The 25,947-nt window shown below is 35.0% G+C and overlaps 1 protein-coding gene and 1 long non-coding RNA gene across 2 annotated transcripts in view; one reads left to right on the top strand and one right to left on the bottom strand.

Moving 5' to 3' along the window:
- The window catches only part of LOC135738171 (uncharacterized), a 334,980-nt gene that overhangs the window by 307,597 nt on the left and 1,436 nt on the right, over nucleotides 1-25,947 (top strand). The window contains 21 exon segments of the mRNA XM_073811486.1: nucleotides 5-151; nucleotides 291-437; nucleotides 6,508-6,654; nucleotides 6,984-7,130; nucleotides 8,108-8,254; nucleotides 8,397-8,543; nucleotides 9,303-9,449; nucleotides 10,158-10,304; nucleotides 17,167-17,313; nucleotides 17,439-17,585; nucleotides 19,544-19,558; nucleotides 19,796-19,896; nucleotides 20,081-20,148; nucleotides 20,238-20,377; nucleotides 20,499-20,687; nucleotides 21,207-21,407; nucleotides 21,970-22,113; nucleotides 22,217-22,392; nucleotides 22,485-22,655; nucleotides 23,291-24,631; nucleotides 24,738-24,779. Coding sequence (XP_073667587.1) covers nucleotides 5-151; nucleotides 291-437; nucleotides 6,508-6,654; nucleotides 6,984-7,130; nucleotides 8,108-8,254; nucleotides 8,397-8,543; nucleotides 9,303-9,449; nucleotides 10,158-10,304; nucleotides 17,167-17,313; nucleotides 17,439-17,585; nucleotides 19,544-19,558; nucleotides 19,796-19,896; nucleotides 20,081-20,148; nucleotides 20,238-20,377; nucleotides 20,499-20,687; nucleotides 21,207-21,407; nucleotides 21,970-22,113; nucleotides 22,217-22,392; nucleotides 22,485-22,655; nucleotides 23,291-24,631; nucleotides 24,738-24,779 — 4,058 coding nt within the window.
- LOC135749757 (uncharacterized) lies at nucleotides 11,774-13,875 on the bottom strand. The gene is made up of 3 exons (XR_010532470.2): nucleotides 13,564-13,875; nucleotides 13,290-13,437; nucleotides 11,774-12,575 (listed from the first exon to the last, which is right to left on the bottom strand). It is a non-coding gene; the product is annotated as an uncharacterized lncRNA (long non-coding RNA).

The following is a 25,947-nucleotide window of genomic DNA, read 5'->3' as shown; positions in this document are numbered from 1 at the left end:
TCAGATATTAATGAATGTCTCAACTCATCTTCTGTTTGTGGACCAAACTCCTATTGTCAGAATTACAATGGAAGCTACTTGTGCTCTTGTTTGAGAGGATATAATGTTACAAAGATGAATGAAACTGTTAGTAATAGTAACCCATGTACTGGTAAGTGTTTGCATCATGATGATATATATATTTGGATATTGTTTATCAGATACTCGATGTAAAATTATCACAATTGTAGGCGTTTTATTAATTAGGATTTTTTTTTAGTTAATTTTGCTTTGGGTTGTTCGTTTTCCAGATGTGGATGAATGTCAGTTAAATTCATCTGTATGTGGTCCAAACTCCAACTGCACAAATGTAAGTGGAGGTTACAATTGCTCATGTTTGGATGGATTTACTGCAACATTCCCAAATCTCACCATCAGCATCAATAACACATGCACAGGTAAGTTTGAGCTTTATGTCTGTGTTTTCTTTGATCAGTATAGAAAGTTATGTACAGAATGTACATAAACACTATTATTAGCATATGATGACATTGTTTATGTTGTACATAATGTCGTATGCATCTTTCAGTTGTTTTGTGGAGAAAAACTAACATATCAGTTAATGATGCGCTGAACAAAGTTTGCTTTGTATATGTAGCTGTAAATTTTGCAAATCTTCATCTGGTGGAAACAACAAAATAATCTTAAAAGTTGACAACAAGTCATCTTGGACTGATTTGCATTCTGACACGATTATAGCCCTTTTTACCCTAGATTACTGAAAATACAATTCAATTTTATTTATATAGCGCTTTTCTTAATTGTTTCAAAGCAGCTTTACATTAATCAGGGCCACCTTAACCTAATGTGAGGCCCTGGGGCTGAAAGGTTTTGTAGGCCTCCCATCTCCTCAATTTATAGTCTCATTAAAAAAAAAAAGTGTAATATCTAGGTAATCTACATCACAAAATGCATTATTTTCTTTCGTTACATACAACAGTGAGTTTTCCCTCTTTGACCCAGAAAACACCATAATATCGTTATTAACATATCACTGAGCCCACTTGAGCATAAACACAAGACACTTTATTTAACAACCACACACAGCCACTTGTGGTGATAATAAAACCAAAATGTGTGAAAGTATATATGTTTAGAAGCTTCCCAGATAGCAATTTTGTTCCGGCCCAGCTCCGGCCCACACAACCAGTTTTTCCTCGGCCCACATACAACGAAGAATGACGGCCCTACAGTGGCCCAGTTCTGAATTACGGACAAAGGCCACACATGGGCCACAACTGGCCCATGTCTCTGACAGATAATAGCCCATAATTGGCCCAAACCTGGGCCAGAACAGGTTCTAACATCGGTACCAGTTCTCAGCCATAGGTCAACCATATTAAAACCAGCATTTAACCAGAACTTCCAAAACTGAGCCATAACTCAGCCTAATCTTGCCCAAATTATATTAATAAATAAATCACACGAAAAATTACTTTCAAATTGTTTGCCTTTTTATTAATCAATAGCACACAAGTCAATTACACTACAACATTGTATGTGTTAAAACTCTTCTAGTATAAACTGCCAGCAATAAACAAAAGTACTAGGAAAAAAGTTTAAAACAAACTGATAATAAAAAAAACCTTTGTGACAGTTACATTTGTGTGTTAAACGTAGCTTGCCCAAATTGCCAGCTATACACAAATACAGAAGTTCATTGAAATTAATATATAAGCATGAATAGAAATTTAAATGAATTACCATGGGTAAATACAAGTTTAAACCAAACTGAACTTAAAAGTTAGTTAATTAGAAACTTCATGTGTATGTGAAACCAACTCTACAGCCAGCCAGCCAGCAAAGATACAAGATCCAGTTAAAGTATACATGAATCTAACTTAGGTAATTTCAAATAAAACGAAAAATTAAAACAATACAATTCATAAAAATGAAACAAACAATCAAACACTAATAATAATCTAGGAGAAAGTGTTCCTATTCAGGATTGTCCTCAACAAGAAGTACTGCTTTCCAGCCTATCTTTTCTTCTCAGCTCCTCTTTCCATAGATGTAAACATTACAGCAGCCCACTGTTATATAAAAGAAAACAGATGCAAATCAATAATTGTTATGAAGCAAAAGCCATATAATAAAGTTATTAAAAGCATAATGATATACTTTAAAACAAACAGTTAGATAAACAATTAGAAGATGAACCTTTTAGGATGAACTGCTTCTGTTTTCTTCCTCAAGTTGCTTTGGATGAAAATGTCTGCGTTGAATGTCTAAATAAAATGAAACATAGCTTAGACCTTAAAGAGGTACTTTTCATTTAGATACAAAGCACATGAGCAAATGAGATATGTTCTAAGCATGTATTTAAAATATATTATATTAGGAATATCCCCATTATTAGTTACCAAGAAAATTAAGTCAAATCAATATAAATGAAAGAGAGAAGAACCATATACTGCACGACGTCTAAGGTCTTCACAATTGTTGTCATACTTTATCCACCTATGAGAAATTCAGCTTTGCAGATATAATTCTAAAGATTTGTCAAGTATTGATTTTGGAAGCAATTAAATTAACATTAAATTAAATGGTGGCCCTGATGTACTGTCACTAACCTGAATGTCACCTCATCCTGTCCTGTCAGCATCCTTGTCCCACCTCTTTACCTGAAGCAAACACAGCAGATGATTAACAGAAAATAATTTCACAGTATTCCATATATTCAAAATATTTGTATTTTTACCATTTTCCTTTGTTTTCAACAATGCAATTCGGGTAACTAAAGTAATGTTAGGCTATGGTCAGTTCTTACTCACCTAATGAATGAAACCACTGTCCAGCCCTCTGTATTTATCAGCTTTCACTGAAATCACAATGTGACTATTTAGCCATATAGAGCAATGTTTTGATATATAAACACAAAGATGCAAACATGAGCCTCAATATTTAATTTACCTTAAAGCGGAAGTCCACCCTAATACAACATTATGCTCCAACACTATATTTCATGCCATATATGTAGTTGATTGTGCTGCCATCAAATGTACTAACTCCATATAAAAAATTAAAGCTTTTAACTGCTACAGTAACGGTGATTTGATGCGTCATCAAATCACCGGAAGAAAAATGCACGACTACATTAATTCTGAATGTTCTAAATGGGGGCGGGTCTTGAGGCGAGATGATTGACAGTAGATGATAACGTTTTTGATTGACAGCTGCACAGAAGCTAACGTTAGCTTGCTTTGCTCGTGTTTATAATAACAACAACATGATAATAACTTTCTACGTAGTATGTTTACCGTAGTTACACAAAACAAGCAACAACTAAGCCAAATGATGTTTTAGATATTTTAACAATTTTACATTACCTGCGTCCGCGGAAAAACTGGGCTGAAAACAGTACTCAAAATCTTCCTGACGAAAGTGCTGGCTGCATATTCAAAGTAGTGTAGTGGTGGGTCAGCTGAGGGTCGCGTTGATGTCAACAATAAAAACTCCCGGTGGCCTGAATTTGTTGTCCTTACATCCACATACTGCACAGGTTCTAGTCATCTTTTATCGAGGGCTTTGGTGATTTCCCCCTCAGAGACGGTTAAAGCGGAGTTACTCTTTGGATGGGTTCGTCTGCCGGCTAACTTCAAGTTGACTTGAGTTGATTTGAGAGCTAGTTGAGCGGTAAAAGAAGTTATAAGGCTTGTTCAACTTCATGTGGCGTTGCAAGAATCGACAGCGGGATGACGTCAAAGTACCGCGAGAGCGATTCGCGAAATCATACGGAGGAGTTTGCTTTTAAATCCCTTTCGCGGAACCTTGACGTCATCCAGCTGTCGGTTCCTGCGGCGCCGCATGAAGTCAAACAAACCTGACGACTGCATCGAACAGTGGTTAGTGGGTGGAGCTAATGAATCAGTTTCGCGCAGTGCATTCTGGTTAATTGTGTCCATTAAAGACCGTTACGAAAATTCCGCTTCAACACACTATCAATCTAATAATCGAAATCGTGCAAATTTATTTATTTTTCCTCATGTATAATGCAAAGTGGACATAAATTACCCGTGATAAACAGGCTAAAATGTATAGATTGGACTTCCCCTTTAATGTGTCTATTTGAATATACACCCCATCATCCTTCTCTTGTCCCACTCCAGAGTCTTCATGTCTTGATGAACACAGACACACTTTCATCAAAAAAAGAAAATTAAACGTTACAGAAATACATTTTTAAATATGTTTTTTTATATAAATGTTCTAACATCAGGAAGACCAGATAACCAAATTCGATTACTTCATTATAATATGATCACAGTTTTTCTTAACCTGATAGAAAACAGCTAATTTAATATCAATATAACGTTAATTGTCACACATTACGTTACACACGAATCACGTAAACGTTTGCATCCCTTTATACGTCAAAAACATTTTTATGATTGTAAAAGTTTAAATATTTAAGTTCAGGTACTTACTATCTTTCATCCTGCTGCCTTTGAAATCTGTGTGTCCGTTATGATTGATTGACGCGGTGTAACTGCTACTCCGATGGTAACCCCGCCTATTGGTTAATTTGATTGGCCGCCGCTCGGCTTCCGTTAACAGGAAAGCTCGTCTTCTGTTATGTGATTGGCCAGTGGCACTCGCCTTTTTTGATTTGATTGGCCCTCTCAATCATTTTTGACAAAGTGTTCAACGTAATGCTGAGTTGCAGGAACTGAGAAACGGATGACGTTAAAATACCGCGAGAGTGATTTGAAATCAGAATGCTGTCCATGATCTTTCGAGTCGCTCTCGCAGTACTTTGATGTCATCCGCGTGTAGGTTCTTGTTGCACTTCATAAATAAACTGCGCATCCTTAACGTAACGCGAAGGTTAACAATACATTTTGTTTATTTCTGCAGTATCTAACATTTGATTGTACACAATGATAGTTTTACTTAGTCATTGAAGTCAGAAATCTTCAGCACAGTAACGTTTATTTCTGCAGTATCTAACATCTGATTGTACACAATGATAGTTTAGTCATTGAAGTCAGAAATCTTCAGCAGGAATAAACTCCTGCTACAATGAAAATCGCGCAAGTTGAAATAAAAACGATCCATGGTGCTTCTCAAAGCAACGTTATAGAAACTTTTAAATTCAGAAAGAAAAACTTTTGGAAGTTCAGGGTCATTTGAACAAAATAATCTTGACCCATGATCTGAAGGCAAGTTTATGTAATTGAAATGTAGACAAACATTATTGTCCAAATATATTAGTTTCTTTTAATACAAAACTAACATTTTACTTAATAAAGGTTAAATTAACATTAAGATTAAGATAGCCTCAAAATCCTTAAATTCTTCTAATTATTTATTATAAATCAGTATTTTAAATGTGGCTTACAATCACTAGACTGATCTGGGCCAGAATCACTACACTGATCTGGGCCACATACCTCCCAATCACAACTGGCCCAAATATTATCTGCCATCATGGATCCAGTGCCATCATTGCCACACCTGGCCCATACTTGGCTGACATGTTGCATGCCGTTGCCGGCAGCACGCCAGCAGTGCCATCATGAGGCCACATTCGGGCCGAGTCCGTCTGCTATCTGGGTTTATATTGTTTTTTTGGAATATACAATTTGCTGAAAATTGCCACTCACTAACTAAATGCTCACCACAGTTTTAATAATATAAGAAGTTAAAGTTAGTTTTAAAGTGAAAATGCACTAATGAAAACAAAAGATAAGTCTTTATAGACAGAATCTTGTTTTTAATCAGTTATTTATTTTGTAGGCTATTGAAGATGCACTGTATTTAGTATTTATGCATACATAAGCATGCAAAACGAACAAGTATGAATATGCACAAAACAAACAGGGAACATACCTGTATATAAGATCTTTAGATAAGGAGATTATAAATATGAATGGTGCTATCAGGGGATGATCATGGAGTCTGTTTTAATGAGGTTGTGTCGCTCTTTATTTTCTTAGACTTGCACCTTTACCGTTGCATCTCTTTCTCGTCTTTCTAAACCAAGATGTGTGTACTGTGAGCTAATCTCAGAAAATTAGAATATTGTAAAAGGGTCCAATATTGAAGACACCTGGTGCCACACTCTAATCAGCTAATTAACTCAAAATACCTGTAAAGGCCTTTTAATGGTCTCTTAGCCTACTTCTGTATAGGCTACACAATCACAAGGAGGGCAAGACACAAAAGGTCATTGCAAAAGAGGTTGGCTGTTCACAGAGCTCTGTGTCCAAGCACATTGATAGATAGGCGAAGGGAAGGAAAAGATGTGGTAAAAAAGTGTACAAGCAATAGGGATAACCGTACACTGGAAATTATTGTGAAACAAAACCTCATTCAAAAATGTGCGGGAGATTCACAAAGAGTGGACTGCAGCTGGATATTGTTTATCAGATACTTAATGTAAAATTGTCACAATTGTATGTGTTTTATTAATTAGTTTTTTTTGTTATATTTTGTTGATTTTGCTTTGTATTGTTTCTTTTCCAGATATGAATGAATGTCAGGTGAATCCATCTGTATGTGGACCAAACTCCAACTGCACAAATATAAATGGAGGTTACAATTGCTCATGTTTGGAAGGATTTACAGTAACATTCCCAAATCTCACCATCAGCATCAATAACACATGCACAGGTGAGTTATTGGGGTGTACTCATTTTTGCAACACCTCATTTGATTTAAATTAGTTTTTTTTTTATCCTAAAGATGGTCAGAGACTTTCACTCTTTTAAAATCTCTTTTAATAAAAATAAATGTTTAATAAAACTATTTTGTAAAAAAGAAAGGAAATTGGTCTCATATTTACTAACAGATGGAGAAAAATCTTAATTTTCAAAGGGGGTGTACCCATTTATGCTGTGCACTGTGTATATACTTGATGTAAAATTGTTACAATTGTATGCGTTTTATTAATTACGGTTTTTATATTTTGTTAAGTTTGCTTTGTGTTGTTCATTTTCCAGATGTGGATGAATGTCAGCTAAATTCATTTGTATGTGGACCAAACTCCAACTGCACCAATACAAATGGAGGTTACAATTGCTCATGTTTGGATGGATTTACAGCAACATTCCCAAATCACACCCTCAGCATCAACAACACATGCACAGGTAAGTTATTGCTTCAATTTTGTGTATTGTCAGTTAATCATTTATGACCAAGATCTGAATTCTTTCACTCACGCAGTATTGTGTCAACGAAGTGACATTAGAGTTTGACCTTGGGAGACAAATCTTTCTGATTTTCTCTGAAAAGGGCAAATGAAAATTGCCAAATTAATTTTTTCACCATTCCGTTTCCCTTCGTACACCTTGGGTCTTCCCTGGGCGGGGTTATACTTTCGCCGCGACCCGTGATAGTTCCACTTAGTTTATCCCCGTCCTTGAAATTAGTTTTTTTTAAGTGTACCTCCAGGTGGTAGGTTGTGTTCTGTGCATGTCTCTCAGAGACTTCCCAGTGTTGGGACGGCATCCTACACCATGCTTTTGTGGAAGCTTTTGTTCCCGTCCTTCTGGTGTGGCTCACTTTACCTGTGCGATGGATGGTTATTAAGCTATGTAAAGTTCCCTGGCATGCATTGCGTGCAAGCCTTCTCTTTGTGATAGGTGATTACTTGCTCAGGGTTGCAGCGTTTTTTATAGGGACCCCTAGTGTCACTTTCTCAACAGAACGTCGAGTGAGTGACGGAAGGGGAACGTCTTGGTTACATCTGTAACCTCCGTTCCCTGATGGAGGGAATGAGACGTTGTGTTCCTCTTGCAACAACGCTGACTTTCCGCTGATTGGCTGATCTTAGATCAGCTCCTCAAGCACTTAAACTGATTCCCCCTTTTCAGAGGGAATCAGAGCGATTATTCTCTCAAGGTCACACCCCTAGTGTCACTTCATTGACACAACTTCTTGTTCCCTCCATCAGGGAACAGAGGTAACAGACAAAACCAAGATGTTTTTATTTGTACTTTATAATTTAGTGCTGGTTTTGTTGCTGTTGAAGTAAAAAAGACTGGAAAATTTTGTGTTATTGTTTACTACTGCGAAAAAATACATTAGACTAATAACATTAAATTTGTCAATTGTTTAATTTCAGATATTAATGAATGTCTCAACTCATCTTCTGTTTGTGGACCAAACTCCTATTGTCAGAATTACAATGGAAGCTACTTGTGCTCTTGTTTGAGAGGATATAATGTTACAAATATGAATGTAACTGTTAGTAATAGTAACCCATGTACTGGTAAGTGTTTGAATCATGATGATATATATATTTGGATATTGTTTATCAGATACTTGATGCTACATTTTCACAATTGTAGGCGTTTTATTAATTAGGATTTTTTTTATTTAGTTAATGTTGCTTTGTGTTGTTCGTTTTCCAGATGTGGATGAATGTCAGTTGAATTCATCTGTATGTGGACCAAATTCCAACTGCACAAATGTAAATGGAGGTTACAATTGCTCATGTTTGGATGGATTTACAGCAATAATCCCAAATCTCACCATCAGCATCAATAACACATGCACAGGTAAGTTTGAGCTTTATGTCTGTGTTTTCTTTGAACAGTATAGAAAGTTATGTACAGAATGTACATAAACACTATTATTAGCATATGATGACATTGTTTATGTTGTACATAATGTCGTATGCATCTTTCAGTTGTTTTGTGGAGAAAAACTAACAAATCCATTTTATTGTGGTGACAGAGAAAGAGTTAATGATAGATGGAGCTGTGCATACACTGCAGGAAAACACAGTTAATAATGCGCTGAACAAAGTTTGTTTTGTATATGTAGCTGTAAATTTTGTGTTTTCTGTTAACCAATGAAGTAGACCTTCATCTGGTGGAAAACATGGCACAGAAGGGTCACAACAAAATAATCTCACAAGTTGACAACAAGTCATCTTGGACTGATTTGCATACTGACACGATTATAGCTCTTTTTACCCTAGATTAATGAAAATACAATTCAATTTAATTTTATTTATATAGCGCTTTTGTTTGTTTCAAAGCATCTTTACATTAATAGATGCAGGAGAAAAAAACAGAAAAATCATAAACATAAGCAGCAAATATACACAGAAAATTCATCCAGGATTTGTCCGGAATGGTTTAATTTTTGGTTTATTCACATTGCCAATGATTTTCCGAAATCTTTGCATACATTTATACACATACTGTAAAGATCCCGTAAAGACACATTTTAAAAATCCACAGCATCTTAAGTTTGCTAATTATCCGTGATTTCTTTATTTAAATATTCAATTTGTGTTTTTCCCTTTCTAGATGTGGATGAATGTCAGGTGAATTCATCTCTATGTGGACCAAATTCCAACTGCACAAATGTAAATGGAGGTTATAATTGCTCATGTTTGGATGGATTTACTGCAACATTCCCAAATCTCATCATCAGCATCAATAACACATGCACAGGTGAGATCTTGCTTAACTTCGGTTTAGTGTCTGTCGATCATTAATTACCAATATTTTAGTTGTGTATGTATATGTATATGTGTATATATATATATATATATATATATATATATATATAATTGGAAATTGTTTATTAGATATTTGATGTAAAATTGTCACAATTGTAGGTGGTTTATTAATTAGGATTTTTTTATACTTTGTTACATTTACATTTAGTCATTTAGCAGACGCTTTTGTCCAAAGCGACTTACAAGTGAGGTAAACAATAGAAGCAATTATGGCAACATAAGAACAGCAATACATAAGTGCACTGGAAATAGTCTCATCAAGTCCAATTTTTTTTTTTTTAGATAAAGAGGAAGGTAAATAGAGAAAGAGATAAAGAGAAGGCAACTAAATAAAGATAGTAAATCTGTAATTAGGAAGTTAGGTAATGATGGAAAAGATGGGGTTTTAGCCGAGTCTTAAAGACAGCTACAGTGTCAGCTGATCGTGTCACGACCGGCAGATCATTCCACAGTTGTGGGACAGTTCCTGAGAAGGTACGCGTTAGTGTTTTCTTCCCTTTTTGAGATGGTACCACAAGTCTTCGCTCGGTGGCAGAGCGCAGTGATCGAGAGGGTACATAAGGCTCTATAAGCAAGCGAAGGTAAGGGGGGGTAGATGGACCAAAATTGTTAATTTTGCTTTGTGTTGTTTATTTTCCAGATGTTGATGAATGTCAGATGAATCCATCTGTATGTGGTCCAAACTCCAACTGCACAAATGTAAATGGAGGTTACAATTGCTCATGTTTGCATGGATTTATTGGAACATTCCCAAATCTCACTATCCGCATCAACAACACATGCACAGGTGTGTTTGCTTCACTTCTGTGTAATGTCTGTCAATCATTAATGACAAAGATATTTTTTTATTTTTTGTATGACCAGTGCCGCTGCTAGCCATTTTGGTGCCCTAAGCATAATTCCTTTATAATGCCCCCGACCCTGAGAAATTTTTTGTTTGTTTTTGCCAGTTTAACTTTTTATTACCAAACATATAACTTAATAGCAGAAAATAAAATCTTCACAGCTTTAGTCAACACACACATTTGAAAGTGCAAACTTTTATAGAATAGCAAAATAGAACAAATACCAAACTTAAATTGTCAAAATAATCCAGACATGTTTTTCCCAAGTGCAATGTCACTTTAAATAAATTACATTAAATAAACATCAATAACAAGAATACTTAAAATTCTTAAATATTACAAAGATTTAGAGAACTAAGTGTCACAGTAATGTTTGCTTCATATCATGACATTTTATATTTATATATATTTAACAGTCAGGAATTGTTAGCCTACCATGTGCACTGACTGCTAACATTAACTAAGTTTTAACCACCGTCACGTCAAAATAAACCACAAAATAAACTAACTGCTCAATATCTAAAAAAACGTAATAAAGAAAGTAACAGCTGCCGTCAGTTATTTGTAAAATGCATAGGAAATGTTTTACAGTAAAATCTCAATTTAGCTTGCACTGAAGTTATAACTTAAAACAACATAGTTTGCTAACATTAATATCAGCACCGCAAGATCGAGGCGCATTACGATTAGCAGCAGCTGCAGCCATGCACATTTCCCTTATTTAGGAATTAAACATGATGGACTTACCTGCAAGTGATGCACGGGCATCATCCCGCAGTTTCATCTTTTTTCTTTTTTCCGATCCTGACCCCTGCTGTCTTTTCGGGCCATTTCCAAAAGTTGCCTACACTGAAAAAAAAAATCCTTTCAATTTACGTAATTTTAATGTGTACATCGGTCCCACATAATCCGATTGTGTTAAACCAACATAATTTTCCTCATTTAATTTTTATGTGTCAGACCAAAACATTTTAATTGTTTCAAGTAGTCTAATATAAATATGTTGACTCAAAGTGCTATTTCTCTTTACTATAACACATTTATTTTGTAATGTTTAAGTAATTTTATTATGTAAGGGGACTAGATTTTCATCTGTAATTCCAACATGCTTTTTTAATGCTTATATTATGGGATTATGTAAATCTAAAGCAATTTCATTATGTTTCTGGAACCAGAATAATCATCCATAATTATCCAAATGTTATTTATTTCTTTTTTAAATACAAAATACATTTGCATTGGCATAAAAAGCAAAGAGTTTTAAACAAAAGTTTAGTGATATTGAGGCAAACCACTGCTTTCAGATCATCAATTCATTTAAATCACTACACATTAATTCAACAACAGTCAATAACTATTACAACAATCAGCACATGCAGTACATACAAAGGGGCAATTTCTGAAACAGGTTGTAGATTAATCCATGACTAGGCCCTAGTTATATTAGGATATTTTTTACAAAAAAAGTTTACAAACAAACCTACCTTACAAAAACAACACTGGAGTACATCTTGAGACAAAACAATGGCACTGATATATGTCAAGATATGTCAGTGCAATATGTTTTCAAATTAAGGCATTGCAAAAGTCTGGGACTAGGAAAAGCCCCATCTGTGAAACTGACCCAAATGTTTAAAATAGTTACTATCACAGTAGATTTAGAAGTGCTAAAGCACAAACACTGCATTCCAAAGAGACATGCAAAACAGTAAGTACTATTATTTTTTAAATGGATTTACAAACTGGAAAATATCAATCCTTCAGAAAGTCAGAGCTACAGCATTTGTATAAACTGATAATCAAAGATTCAACAAAAACAAAATACAGCAACCATTTCCAAAATCAACTCTGAGCAGCAAACGGTTAATGTTTTAATAAGAAAAAACACTTAAAACAGATAAATAAAAAGAACATAAATGAGCAGCACAGTCTTTCTGATCCTTTCACTGAAAGAAACGGTTCGTTAAAGTTACGCTCAATGCAGTTCCATTAAAATCTTTTGGATTTCTTCAAAAATAAAGCAGAGATCAGGATAGCTCAGGTTTAAGGCATACATCAGCTCAAACAACATGGCACGATGTTGCAACACCTTCATGGCTTCCAGGACTATACAAAGATCCTCTTCTTCATCACAAGAAGCATGTTGTTTGAGAGCACAAATCCCAACAGTGGTGTCTTCAAATGACCTCACTGATGCTGACTTCATCCATGCCCTGTACAAAACAGACAAATGTAGTTAAAGAAACAGAAAAAAAGTTACTGTTACAATAAAAGTGTCATTGGAAATTAGTACAATGCAAACAAATATAAATGTAAGTATACAGACCCATGTGCATTGCCACAGCATATTACAATTGGTTACAAATATATGGGTTACAAAGCAAGGCAGCTGCACTGTCCACTGCTCCAGGTGTGTGTGCGCATTTACTAGACTGGAATGAGTTAAATAAAGAGGCCACATTTCGAGTGTGTGCTACCATACCTGACAATCACAGCAAAAGTGAATTCTCTCATTTTCTCACTCTCATGTTGTTACAGACCTGTATAAATGTCTTTGTTCTGATGAACACGAAGGAAGACATTTATTTTGAGGAATGTTTGCAACCAAACTGTTCATGAGCCCCATTCACATCCATAGTATTATATTTCCCCACTATGGAAGTGAATGGGGCTTATGATTGGTTTGGGAACAAACATTCCTCAAAATATCTTCCTTAGTGTTCATCAGAACAAAGACATTTATAAAGGTTTGTAACAACATGATAGGGAGTAAGTGATGAGAATTTTTATTTTTGGGTGAACTACCCCTTTAAATCTTCCCAGGTGTTTTAATGACCCGTGTGCCAAAAGATGTTGTAACTAAAACATACTAAATGTTATGTACATCCAACAATGTTTACACATTTTTATGAATCTATATTACTTACTTCTGTCATTTGATCATTCATTGTTTGAAGTCTTTTTGCTAGCTGTCCTCCTTTCTGATAGAAGAGTTTCGTCAGGTTTTTGGATTGGAGGTCCAGGTGACACGCAGGAACATAAGACAGTAGTGATTCTTTTAAATTCAGCATTTATCTGAAAACAAATTAACCAACCATTGTATATTTGAGTACTGCGAGTCAAAGAATAATACATGCATATTAGTTACAAAAATAAGATTTAGCTCCTAACAGCAGTAAAACAGTGATAGGAATTACTTACCAATGCTTTTGAGTGTGTAGCGCATGCAAGGATGATGGACCTATAAGAGGAAATATTCAGAGGTGAAATCAACACACAACCTCAAATGATTAAGGTCACACATACACAGAGCAATAATGAAATAAGTATTATATCTGTCATAGGACGCAATTTTGGACAAAATTAGATCTTAAAACAAGGTTCTCTTCTGAAAACGTCAGCTTTAAGGTGTGGCACTTCAAAGCAATTTTTTCAGTTAATATACCAGACGTCACGCGAGGCATTTAAAAAAAAGCTTTTTCTAATAGAATCAAGTGTTGCTCGTGGCGTAGTGAAGTCACGAATAACTGACGCGGGTCTGTTCATCTGATTAAGCAGACAGTTTGTTTCATACGCAATGTCATTAGGCTATTAATGTAGTCAATTGATATCATCTGGTAAATTACTTACATGGATAACGTTACTCTGGACAGAATAACGTTTGGTTAGGGTTTTATTTTTCCTGAACCGTTTCCATAGAACAACTGAGTAAAAAGTGCCTCAAAAGTCAACTCAAATCTGACAGTTTTCAACTCGGATAAAACTACCAAACGTGAAATAACGTTATACAGCTGACATTTTTAAAACGCTGTTTTTCTTTATGAGCCTTACACTTACTGACTGACTGACTGACTGAAACGTTAACTTACTCCACCAACATCCTCCAAACTCATTTTTACTACAAGTCATTGCAATGGCTACATATTGTAAAAAAACTGTCTATCTAGTGAAGATGTATCACGTATAAAGTGAACATAAATAAATAATAGAACTTACTTTAATAATGTGGTGTACGTCTGAGAGAGTTCTTCTGACTGACTGCTGCTGAGTCTTCATTTTGGCGCCCAAAACAAACGATGTTTATTCTTCTTTTATGGCGATTGACGTCCTTTTTATTGAGCGTTACTGCCACCTTCTGCTCAGGAGGTGCCATTTTGTGTGCAAACTCAATTTTATTGCTTTAAGTATTCAATTCAATCAATTTTAATCAATGTGAGAATAATGTGTTCATTTTACATTCAAACAAAACATTTTCATCCTAATCAATTAAATTATGTTTACACAAGGAATATAAATATGTTGTGTTGCATATACATGTTTATTTTATTTAAATTCAAAGACCCATCAAGTCCATTTTTTTCAGTGACTGGCCGTTTCTCAATCCGAAAGCTGCAGCCTGCGCGAGGTCGCATATGCAGGCTGCATACGTCATCAAGCCTGGTTTATTTTAGTTAACTGAACATTACATTAGCAAGTCATAAGCATATCAAAACAATTTACGATTAACTAAGAATAATAGTCAACTTCATAATCGTTAATATTACGAAATAAGAACGTTTTGATGATGTATGCAGCCTAGAAATGCGACCTCTGGAGGCTGCAGCCTTCAGATTGAGAAACGGCCTCTGTCAAACTTCGTCAGGCGCCCGCGCGATAAACCGACACGGACCATCAAAGGCTGGGGGGCATACTTTCTATACTAGCGCAATTAAATTATCTCGTCCCCCCTTTTCTGTAACATTTACATGGATAAAAAGTGCCTAATAATATTTCTATAGACTAATGAAATTCTATCAGCATTATAATTTTTTTTCATTAGGCTATTGTTTTGGTGCCCTCTCAGCACCTGGTGCCCTACGCACAGCGCGTGATGCGCGTTATGGGAGCGGCGGGGCTGTGTATGACTGACAATGGAGGTTCTGAACCTTTAATTTCTATTTGTACTTCCTAATTTCGTGCTGCAATTGTTGATGCTAAAGTAGAAAGACTAAGAATATTCTGTGTTATTGTTTACAAACCAGAGGTGTAAAGAGTAGCTGAAAGCCATACTTGAGTAAAAGTACAAATTCCTTACTGTAAAAATTACTCCACTACAAATTACAAGTCACCAATTTAAATACGACTTGAGTAAAAGTATTAAAGTAACCCAATTTAAAAGTACTCAAGTATTTTTACTCGTACTGAATGTTGGCTCAAAGATGCACTAGTCCTCAACACAAAGAGACATTGTAGGTCTGGGCAGTGAAAACTAAGAAAGTTTATTTATGAGGTTTTATTTCCTAATATAGAAAAGAAATCAAACACCTCAAAATTTTGACCTGGCAGAACAAACACAGATTAAACATAGTCATAGTCTTTTGACTAAAATTTAATTTAGTTTTAGTCATATTTTTGTCATCTGAATTGATTTAGTTTTAGTCTAATTTTATTAAACTAAATGCCATGAGATTTTAGTCTAGAAATCTACATTAAATTTAATTTAAACCCATTTAATTTTAGTCTAGTGTCATTGTGTACTTGAATGTGCCATGCTGAAAAATATATAGTTAATGCACTCTGAACTAACATGAACAAACAATTAAAGCTTAAATTTGTATTAACTAACATTAACAAAGATGAATAAATAATGTAACAAATGTATTTCTCATGGTTTGTTCAAGTTGGTTAATACATTAACTACTGTTAACTAATGAACCTTATTGTAAAGTGTTACCAAATATTCTTATATATATATACTTATATATCCATTATTTAAAAAATTCAAGTAAACTAAAGTTACACTAACAGAAATATGATAATGCATATTAAAAACGTGAAGTTGTTCATTTGAAAGATTAATTGTAAACACATGTAGTACGTAACACCACTATGTACATTAAGTGCACTACATTTCTTCAGTCATGCATCCCTCTTTACAGTAAATACATTACAGCATACTTGATTAAATGTGAGGACAGTGAAATTGTACACTTATTATCAATCTTATAATGTACTTAAGTTACTCGGGCAATCAGTACAGGACCTCGCTGGTTTATTTTGGCTTATATAGTAAGTTATATCAAGTTATGTACCAGCTCAGGTTAGCTGATAAAGTAGCATCAGAGTATATAAACATTTGTGCTTGCCTTTGAGTTGCGGGATGACCCTCCTGCAATCGCGCATCACTTTTGTTTTGATTGTAGCATCACATGTTTAACAAAGGGTCCCTTGACTGAAGCAAATGTGATATGCATCCATATGTTTGCTCTTTATCTCTTCTCTCAGACCAGACGCGAACTTTTCTCTACAGTTTATGACATACGCAGCACGCAGATGTCCCGCTACGGTGGCTCAACGCAAGCCATTCAGCGTTTGACATCAAAGTACCGCGAGACCAGACTTCTCCATATGCATTTGATTCGCTCTCGTAGTACTTTGATTTCATACGGTTGCTCTGCGCAGAGCCAAATGAAGTCCCTCAGTTCTGTGTGTCCGTGTAACCTCGCGACCACAGATTCTATCCATCATCACCCTCTGACACTTTCGTCTCGTTTTTATTTGACGAATAAACAATGTAGCGAGTAACGTTAAGTGTCATTTCAAATGTAGTGGAGTAAAGAGTACAAATACTCAATCAAAAATGTTAATTGAGTAGAGAGTAAAAGTTGCCTATATTTTTGATACTCAGTACAAGTACAAAGTAGCCCAAAAAATACTTGAGTACAGTAACGAAGTACATTTACTCAAGTACTTTACACCTCTGTTACAAACTGTAAAAAAACCTTTAGATCAATAATGTTAAATTTGTCAATTGTTTCATTTCAGATATTAATGAATGTCTCAACTCATCTTCTGTTTGTGGACCAAACTCATATTGTCAGAATTACAATGGAAGCTTCTCATGCTCTTGTTTGAGAGGATATAATGTTACAAACATGAATGAAACTGTTAGTAATAGTAACCCATGTACTGGTAAGTGTATAAATTGGATATTGTTTATCAGATACTTGATGTCAAATTGTCACAATTATGTGTGTTTAATTAATTAGAATTTTTTTATATTATGTTTATTTTGCTTTGTATTGTTTCTTTTCCAGATGTGAATGAATGTCAGCTGAATCCATCTATTTGTGGACCAAACTCCCACTGCACAAATGTAAAAGGAGGTTACAGTTGCTCATGTTTGGATGGATTTACTGCAACATTCCCAAATCTCAACATCAGCATCAACAACACATGCACAGGTGAGCTTAAATGCCTATATGTTTCTGATAGCAAACTACTATTACTAATTTTTGTCTGTGAATGTAGAAAATCTTAAGCAGAAAGAAGAATGTAAATGTGACCCGTCACGGAAACCAGTGACACAAGTCGGCAGCACAAGTTTCGAGAAAATAAAAAACAATTTTTTTTTTTCAAAATTTTTGATTTTCGTTTTATTGCAGAATCTTTTAGTTGAGATCACGAAGAAGCCTCTCCATGTTTGAGATAGCAGTTTTTGTAAATTTAAAAGCGTACATTTTGAGGTTGAAATCGGCTTGTTTTTCCGGAGATTCTAGCGGGCAGCGTCATTGTCTGTGTGTATATTTACATACAGTCTAAGCGGCTTGTGTTTTTGCCCCCGCCCCCAATGGGAACAGCGTGACTACTAAATAAGGATAGTTCGCCCAAAAATGAAAATAATGTAATTAATGACTTACCCTTATGTCGTTCTAAACTCGAAAGACCTCCGTTCATCTTCGGAACACAGTTTAAGATGTTTTAACGTTAGATTTAGCCGGGAGCTTTCTGTCCCCTTCATTGAAAATCTATGTACGGTTTCCATGTCCAGAAAGGTAATAAAAACATCATCAAAGTAGTCCATGTGACATCAGTGGGTCAGTTTCAATGTGTTGAAGCATCGAAAATACAGTTTGGTCCAAAAATAGCAAGAATTATGACTTTATTCAGCATTATCTTCTCTTCCGGGCTCGAGTGTGAAGTCACGTGACTGTGGTCAAAGTACTGCAAGAGCTCTTTAAGAAATCTTACGGAGTAGTTTAATTTCGACTCGCTCTCGCGGTACTTTGACGTCATCTGTCTGTCAGTTCTTGTAGCGCAGCATGAAGTCAAACACACATAAGTTACACAGAGATCGTTGAATTCGTTATATAATTGGCTACATGTTTTGTCTATCAATATTTTCCATGAAGTCATTGGCTGATGGAGGAACGAGTGAGTGATTGGTTACATCCCTAAAGGTCTTCTCATTTTCGACGGTGCTGTTATTAGATTATCTATTATACTATCTCCCTATTTTAAATACAAACTTTGAAGGCAGGTTCATGTGTTTAACGGAACGTAAATTACCGGAGTGTAATCTCATATATCCTTCAAGTTAAGATGTAAATAGTCCTCAGATTGTATATTTTATTGTATTACCAGACGTTCATGCGAAATCTGATGTAAACAATAGACTACTGTATATATCTATATTTTACGGATTATACGCATTTGTGGACAAAAATCATTGGATGATTCACACATCTGAAACAGACTGGATTCGACTTGTGATCCCCACAAAGGTAAAAGTCCTGTTTATTTTTGCATGTTGTCATTCGGACTTCTGTCATAAAATACTACATATGATGATAGAACATCTGTATCTCAAAACGGCTTTACAGGGGGTATGGCTTAGCTAAATGAGATGTAAATGAGCCCTATTGTCTCTCCAGGCAGGGAAAAGGGAAAAGTGTTAACTTTTTTCTTTCTCAAATTTCTCAGCATTCTCTTTCTTGAATGTGTTACATTCAACTGGCCTCAACTTCTCAAAATCTTATCAGATTTCCATGTGTTACACATCGTTGGAAAGCTTAGAGACTGCACTTTCAGAATTTGTGAATAACTCAAAATGCCTCAGATCCGACTTGTGTCCCTACTTTCTGTGACTGGTCACAAATGCCTATTTTCTTTTAATTGTGATTTTGAATATTAGAATCAACGTTGGTTGTTTTAATTCATTTTAATTATTTTAAAAATGTTATATACATAAATTGTTATTAGAATGTCTGTGATATCAGCTTGATAGCATTCTTCCAAAATCTAATGAAATAATTTACTAATAATATATATGTTGAGTTCAGATATTGTAATTCATTTGTTGTTGTTTTTTAAATATAATATATTTTATATATTATAATATCTATTTTCTTTTTTTCTACAGTTACACCACAAAATGGTATGTACAGTAAAGAAAAGATATAAGTTAGCTCTAAATTGAAATGATACTGTATGTGCCTATTGATAATAGTTCAAATTACTCAGGTTTCCCCAAAAATAAATGACAATTCATTCTATCCAGTTTAAAACATACACAGATAAAATTTGTTAGTAAACCAGTAATTTGATGTGGATTTTTTCATAATATTTTTACACTTGCTGATACAATAAACATGATAAAATATTTTCTTCACAGTTATTGGAATGGAAATTACGATAAATAAGATTTTTGATTTCAGTCTAACTCAAACCAACACTGATAACTACAAATTTTATAAAAAAAGCATTGAGAGCACAGTAAGTATTTCATAAATAAAATAGATTCTGTGTAGTGTTCATTTGTTTGTTTAACATTTAACATTGTTTGTTAATTTGACTTTGTTTAAAAGCTAGAAAAAACAACTTGAATTAGATTTTTTATTAATTTCAATTGTGGTATAATACCCATTCTGGAGTACATTGTGTGAATGTGTTTTAATAGATCAACCAAAAATACCAAGACAATCTGTCTAACTACATTAAAGATTCAGTAAAAGTCACTGGTTTCAGGTATGCTTACAATTAAATGTTAAAGTGTCTGTTAAATTGTAGTTTTTATCCCTTTGTGTTAAACTCTCTTTGTGTGTTTCACTCCATAGGCCTGGTAGCATTATAGCAGACTACATAATATCTGCAACCAGTAATAGTATTGATTTTAAATCAGCAAACACACAGGTTTTTGGTGCTCTCTTACAAGCAGGAATCCCTTTGAGATCTGAGAATGCTTTTGCTGTATCTGGTAAGAGTTGTGTATGTTTAATCCAAATACAAATTTTTATTAGTCCTGCCATATTTACAGTATTAGCAGGTGTAGCTCCTAACATGTATGTTAATATCAGCTTCATGGTATTAACTTTTAGAAGAAAAGATGCTGTCCAGTAGAACAGATAAAATATATCCTCATGAAAGCGTGATGCTGAACTGTCCACAGTCTGTTGATGGACCGATAATGTGGAAAGTAAATGAGAAAGATCCAGACAGCACAAAATACACCATTACAAACAATAATAGAACTCTCATTGTAAACAGCGCTACTTACAGTGACAGTGGTGAGTACCATTTTTTTTGTGTGTGCTTTGATGTCTTACAGTGCATAACAAAATGACTGATAGCTTACTGTATAAAAGCAAAAGCTTTTATTTGAAAACATCTACACTAGTCAACATTTGAAACAAAACCTTTCCTAAAAATTGTCTTAAAACCCACACCCAATACCTGTTCTTGTCTTAAGACAACTTTGATTAATGTTTTTAATCCATATAATAAAATACATCATAAATAAATAAAAATATGAGTAATACTTTTATACTGTTGTTTATTGGTCAGTTTATGCAGGGAATTAAAAAGCTGCTTGCCACTAGAGGGCGTTTTTCCTAACACGTAACTGTAAGTCATAATAAGCTGCTGGTAAAATGAACTATGAGGTGATTATGTTTTTAAGACAGTCTCAGTAAAGTACTCTTTAGCTATTACAGTTCAGCGTAAATCATACAGCAAACCAAACTAAGGCATATAAAAGTTTGCTTTATGCAACAAATATTGACAATCTGCTCTTATTTTCCACTTAGGCAGATATTCCTGTATCATACAAGCTAATTCAGTACCTTTCATCCAGTGGCAGAATATTGTTATCGAACAACAACCCAGTATCTCTGTGGAAAATAATGAGCGAGTTTTTCCCTGTGAAGACAGAACTGTTCAGCTCAAATGCTGTGTTAATGGAGGCTACAGTGTTGAATGGGTCCTGAATGACATCGTGCAACAATCAGGTTATACATATAGAAATGCATTTTTATAAATATAATAGTATTTAAGCAGTTATTATTTATAATGTGATAACACTTTAAGGGGCCATTCACATGTCACATCTTAAAGATCGTTATTTAAAATGTAGGCACGTGTTATGCACGCTCATAATGGAAGTTCAAAAACATCTCCATTTTTCAAAATGCCGCAAATGCACCGCAGGTCATGTGACATGAACCAACCAATCAGCTTCCTCACCTTTTCCATTACTTTGAAACCTCAGCAGAAAAATGGAGGAGCAGCTCATAATTGCTGTCCAACGACAGACGCCTCAGGAGCACAACTGCCCGAGCGCTTTGGAAAGAAGGAGAAAGTGGCACGACTAACATTTTCCACACGTATTTAGGCACAACATGTGAACAGCCCCTATAATCACCATGTGCTTAATTTTTTTAAATTTGTTTTATTAAGGACAATGGACAATTTCCAACATAAATGTTACCATTTGATGCATTGTACCAGAGTCAGCCATAGGCTAATTTACAAGTGCAAATTTCAATAAATGTGTTGACTGTTTTTAATCAGGGTCAGATTGTATCACAGTAGACCATAAAATTCAAACGGATAATTGTAAGGATGAAATCTTTACATGTCGACTCAAGGGTTTACAGCCACTTTATAAATACAGTTATAGCATGAGAAGTGTCACCGTAAAGACAAGCATAGAAGGTAAGTCTTGAGTTTCTCATTCTCTACATTCTGCCACAGCAAGTTTTCTTTTGAAATATGAGGTTTGGATTATTTGTGACAATCAAACACTTGCCATCTACAGATTTTCAATGTAAAGATAACAAACTTGGATTTGGAAAAACAAATAACAAGACTGAAGGACCCTGTGACATTGGAAGTGAAGGCAGCATAACATATATATGTGATTCAAAACAATGGAAACCAATACAGAACAACTGTGTACTCAAAGTGATCAAAGATCTTGAGAGCAAAGCGCAGGTAATCTATAATTGATCATTTATCTGTTATTAAAACAAAGTTATGGATTTGAAATGTGTCTGATATTTGATTTATTGATCTTTGTAATCTAGGTCTTGGTTGTAGGTGACATCCCAGAGTTCATGGCAAACCTCAGTAACGCTGCGGAGCAGAATGATGCTAATATAACACAGTCTGCTGCAACTGTCCAAACAATTGTTGATATCCTTTTTAAAATTGCTGATTTGTCAAAAAGCATTACCATCAATAAACCTGTAATGGAGGTAAACTAGCTGTATGTCTGTCTGTCTAATTTAAGTATTCAGATCCCTGACCAATTCTTTGCAAAAATACAAATAGTAGGGGAGAGCGGGGCACAGCCTAAAGCTTTTTGGGTTGAGCTAAATCATTCAAAAATATTTGAGTTTGATTAATTATATTTTACACAAGCAACACACACATCTCTGCTACAAATGAACATTTGAAGTTTGTTTCTAGTACTTACCATTCTTGGACAATTACACCAAACGTGACAGAAGTGTAAACGTTACAACTTACCCCATATAGGAGGGGTTAATTTGAACAGGCAGGGGGTTAGTTGTAACACTTGCTAAAAATTAAGTTTGCAGGCCAATATTTCAATACTATTTTGTCTATATACTTGACGTGGACATTGTTTATATATCTGCCTATAATAGACAGGTATCCACACTGTATTCATTCATCCAGCCCTTTCTAACAATAGTTCAATTATAAATGGATACAAATGTGTAAATATGTGAGATTTAATATAGATTAATATAAATCCATGTCATAAAAAATTGACTGCAATTTGTATTTGAGGGTCTGTTATATGCTTGTTTGTTGTGTAATTTTATTATGTATAAAATTTAATACATTTTTATTCCATTTTTTTTAGAGTTTCCTAAAAACAGTGGACATCATTGTGTCAGATAATTCCAGCAATACTTGGAAAGATTTGAACAATAACACCATGTCAGGAAACACCAGCAGCATTAAACTTCTGCAAGCTATTGAGAATATAAGTGATCGACTGTCAGCTGTGAATTTTACATTAACTCAATCCTCCATTCAGTTGAATAGAATTCAAATTCAGAACTCATTCAATGCAATTTCCCAACTGCCCAACTCAACTACACAGATTGTGATACCAAACGTTCCTGAATCAACCTACATAACTCTTATTATCTTCACAAAACTTGACAACGTTTTACCAACTCGTAAAACTTCTAATAATGACAGCAAGACATCAGAAAACAGCATCAATGGAGACGTGGTTGTTGTTAAGGTTGATAAAACGATTAACAACATTTCATTTGCTTTCGACATCACAAATACATCATTAAAAAATCCTCAGTGTGTCTTTTGGAACTTTTCTCTGGATCGATGGGATTCCAATGGATGTAAAGTCAAGTTCTTATGGAATGAAACAGTTACATGTGAATGCGACCACACAACCTCTTTTTCAATCCTGATGTCACCGTTTGCAATTGATAACCCTGCCTTAGCCTATATAACATACATTGGTGTAGCTATTTCATTAGCCAGCTTGATTCTGTGCCTCATTATTGAGGCGATCGTATGGAAGTCAGTACGAAGAAATGACACGTCGTACATGCGCCATGTCTCAATAGTCAACATAGCTGTGTCCCTGCTGATCGCAAACATCTGTTTTATCATCGGAGCTGCAATTGCAGACCAAGATCAGCAAACATCAGTGGGTCGCTGCAGTCCAGTGGTTTTCTTCATGCACTTTTTTTACCTGGCTGTTTTTTTCTGGATGTTCATTTCAGCACTTTTGCTCCTTTACCTAACTGTCATGGTCTTTTCTCTGATGACAAGGGCTAAAATGATGGTCATTGCGTTCACTGTTGGTTATTGTGCACCTTTGCTCATAGCCGCTATTACTGTCGCATCCACAGCTGGACCTAAAAACTATATTTCAAAAGAAAATGCATGTTGGCTGAACTGGTTTGAATCTAAGGCCCTGCTGGCATTTGTGATTCCAGCTCTGACCATTGTTGCCTTTAACCTGTTAGTTTTGATTATGGTTGTGTGTAAGATATTAAGGAGAGGAGTTGGTGCCCAATCAGATGAAAGTAATACTCTTGTGGTCATTGCCCGATGTGTGACGATTCTGGCTCCAATCTTTGGTCTAACATGGGGATTTGGCATTGGAACCATGGTGTCACGTAATTTTGGCATTCATGTGGTGTTTGCAATCCTCAATTCACTGCAGGTACCACTTTCTGTGTCTTTAATTTTATTATTATTTATATTATTTATTTAATGTCCAGGTTTTACAAGTTTAACACTGTTTTTTCACCATGTGTTTGTAATTCTAGGGATTCTTTGTTTTAGTGTTTGGAACGCTAACAGATAAGAAAGTAAGAGTTTTTTTGTTGTTTTGTCTGTCTTGGCAAATACAGTAACTGTGTATATATATCAGTGATCAAATATCAGTGATCAACAGTTCGCAACAGTGATTTTAAAGGAATAGTCTACTCATTTTCAATATTAAAATATGTTATTACCTTAACTAAGAAGAGTTGATACATCCCTCTATCATCTGTGTGCGTGCACGTAAGCGCTGGAGCGCGCTGCGACACTTCGATAGCATTTAGCTTAGCCCCATTCATTCAATGGTACCACTCAGAGATAAAGTTAGAAGTGACCAAACACATCAACGTTTTTCCTATTTAAGAGCAAGTTTGGTGGTACAAAATAAAACATAGCGCTTTTCTAAGCGGATTTAAAAGAGGAACTATATTGTATGGCGGAACAGCACTTTTGGGAGTACTTCGACTCAGCGCAGTAACACCCTCCCTCTCCCATTATGAGAGTGAGAAGGGGAGCGGACTTTTCAGGCGAGTTGAAGTACTCCCAAAAGTGCTATTACGCCATAAAATATAGTTCCTCTTTTAAATCTGCTTAGAAAAGCGCTACGTTTTATTTTGTACCACCAAACTTGCTCGTATAACTACTCGTCTTAAATAGGAAAAACGTTGATGTGTTTGGTCACTTCTAACTTTATCTCTGATTGGTACCATTTAATGAATGGGGCTAAGCTAAATGCTATAGAAGTGTCGCAGCGCGCTCCAGCGCTTACGTGCACGCACACAGATGATAGAGGGATGTATCAAAAATTCTTAGTTAAGGTAATAATATTGAAAATGAGTAGACTATACCTTTAAGGGCTGTTCTCATTCTAAATTAAAGAGAATAGTGAAGCTTACACCACAACTATAATGATAATGATACCAAGAACAATATCACTGGGATCAGGTTTAGATGGGAGAGGATTAGGGCCACTGGTGAAAAAAATATTTGAATTCTGACTTTATTCTCAGAATTCTGACTTTAATCTCAGAATTCTGACTTTAAACTCAGAATTCTGACTTTAATCTCAGAATTCTGACTTTAATCTCAGAATTCTGACTTTAATCTCAGAATTCTGACTTTAATCTCAGAATTCTGACTTTAATCTCAGAATTCTGACTTTAATCTCAGAATTCTGACTTTAAACTCAGAATTCTGACTTTAAACTCAGAATTC

Source organism: Paramisgurnus dabryanus, chromosome 12 (genome assembly GCF_030506205.2).
Source record: "Paramisgurnus dabryanus chromosome 12, PD_genome_1.1, whole genome shotgun sequence".
NCBI classification, from domain to species: domain Eukaryota; kingdom Metazoa; phylum Chordata; class Actinopteri; order Cypriniformes; family Cobitidae; genus Paramisgurnus; species Paramisgurnus dabryanus.
This window is presented reverse-complemented; position numbering and strand designations above follow the sequence as displayed.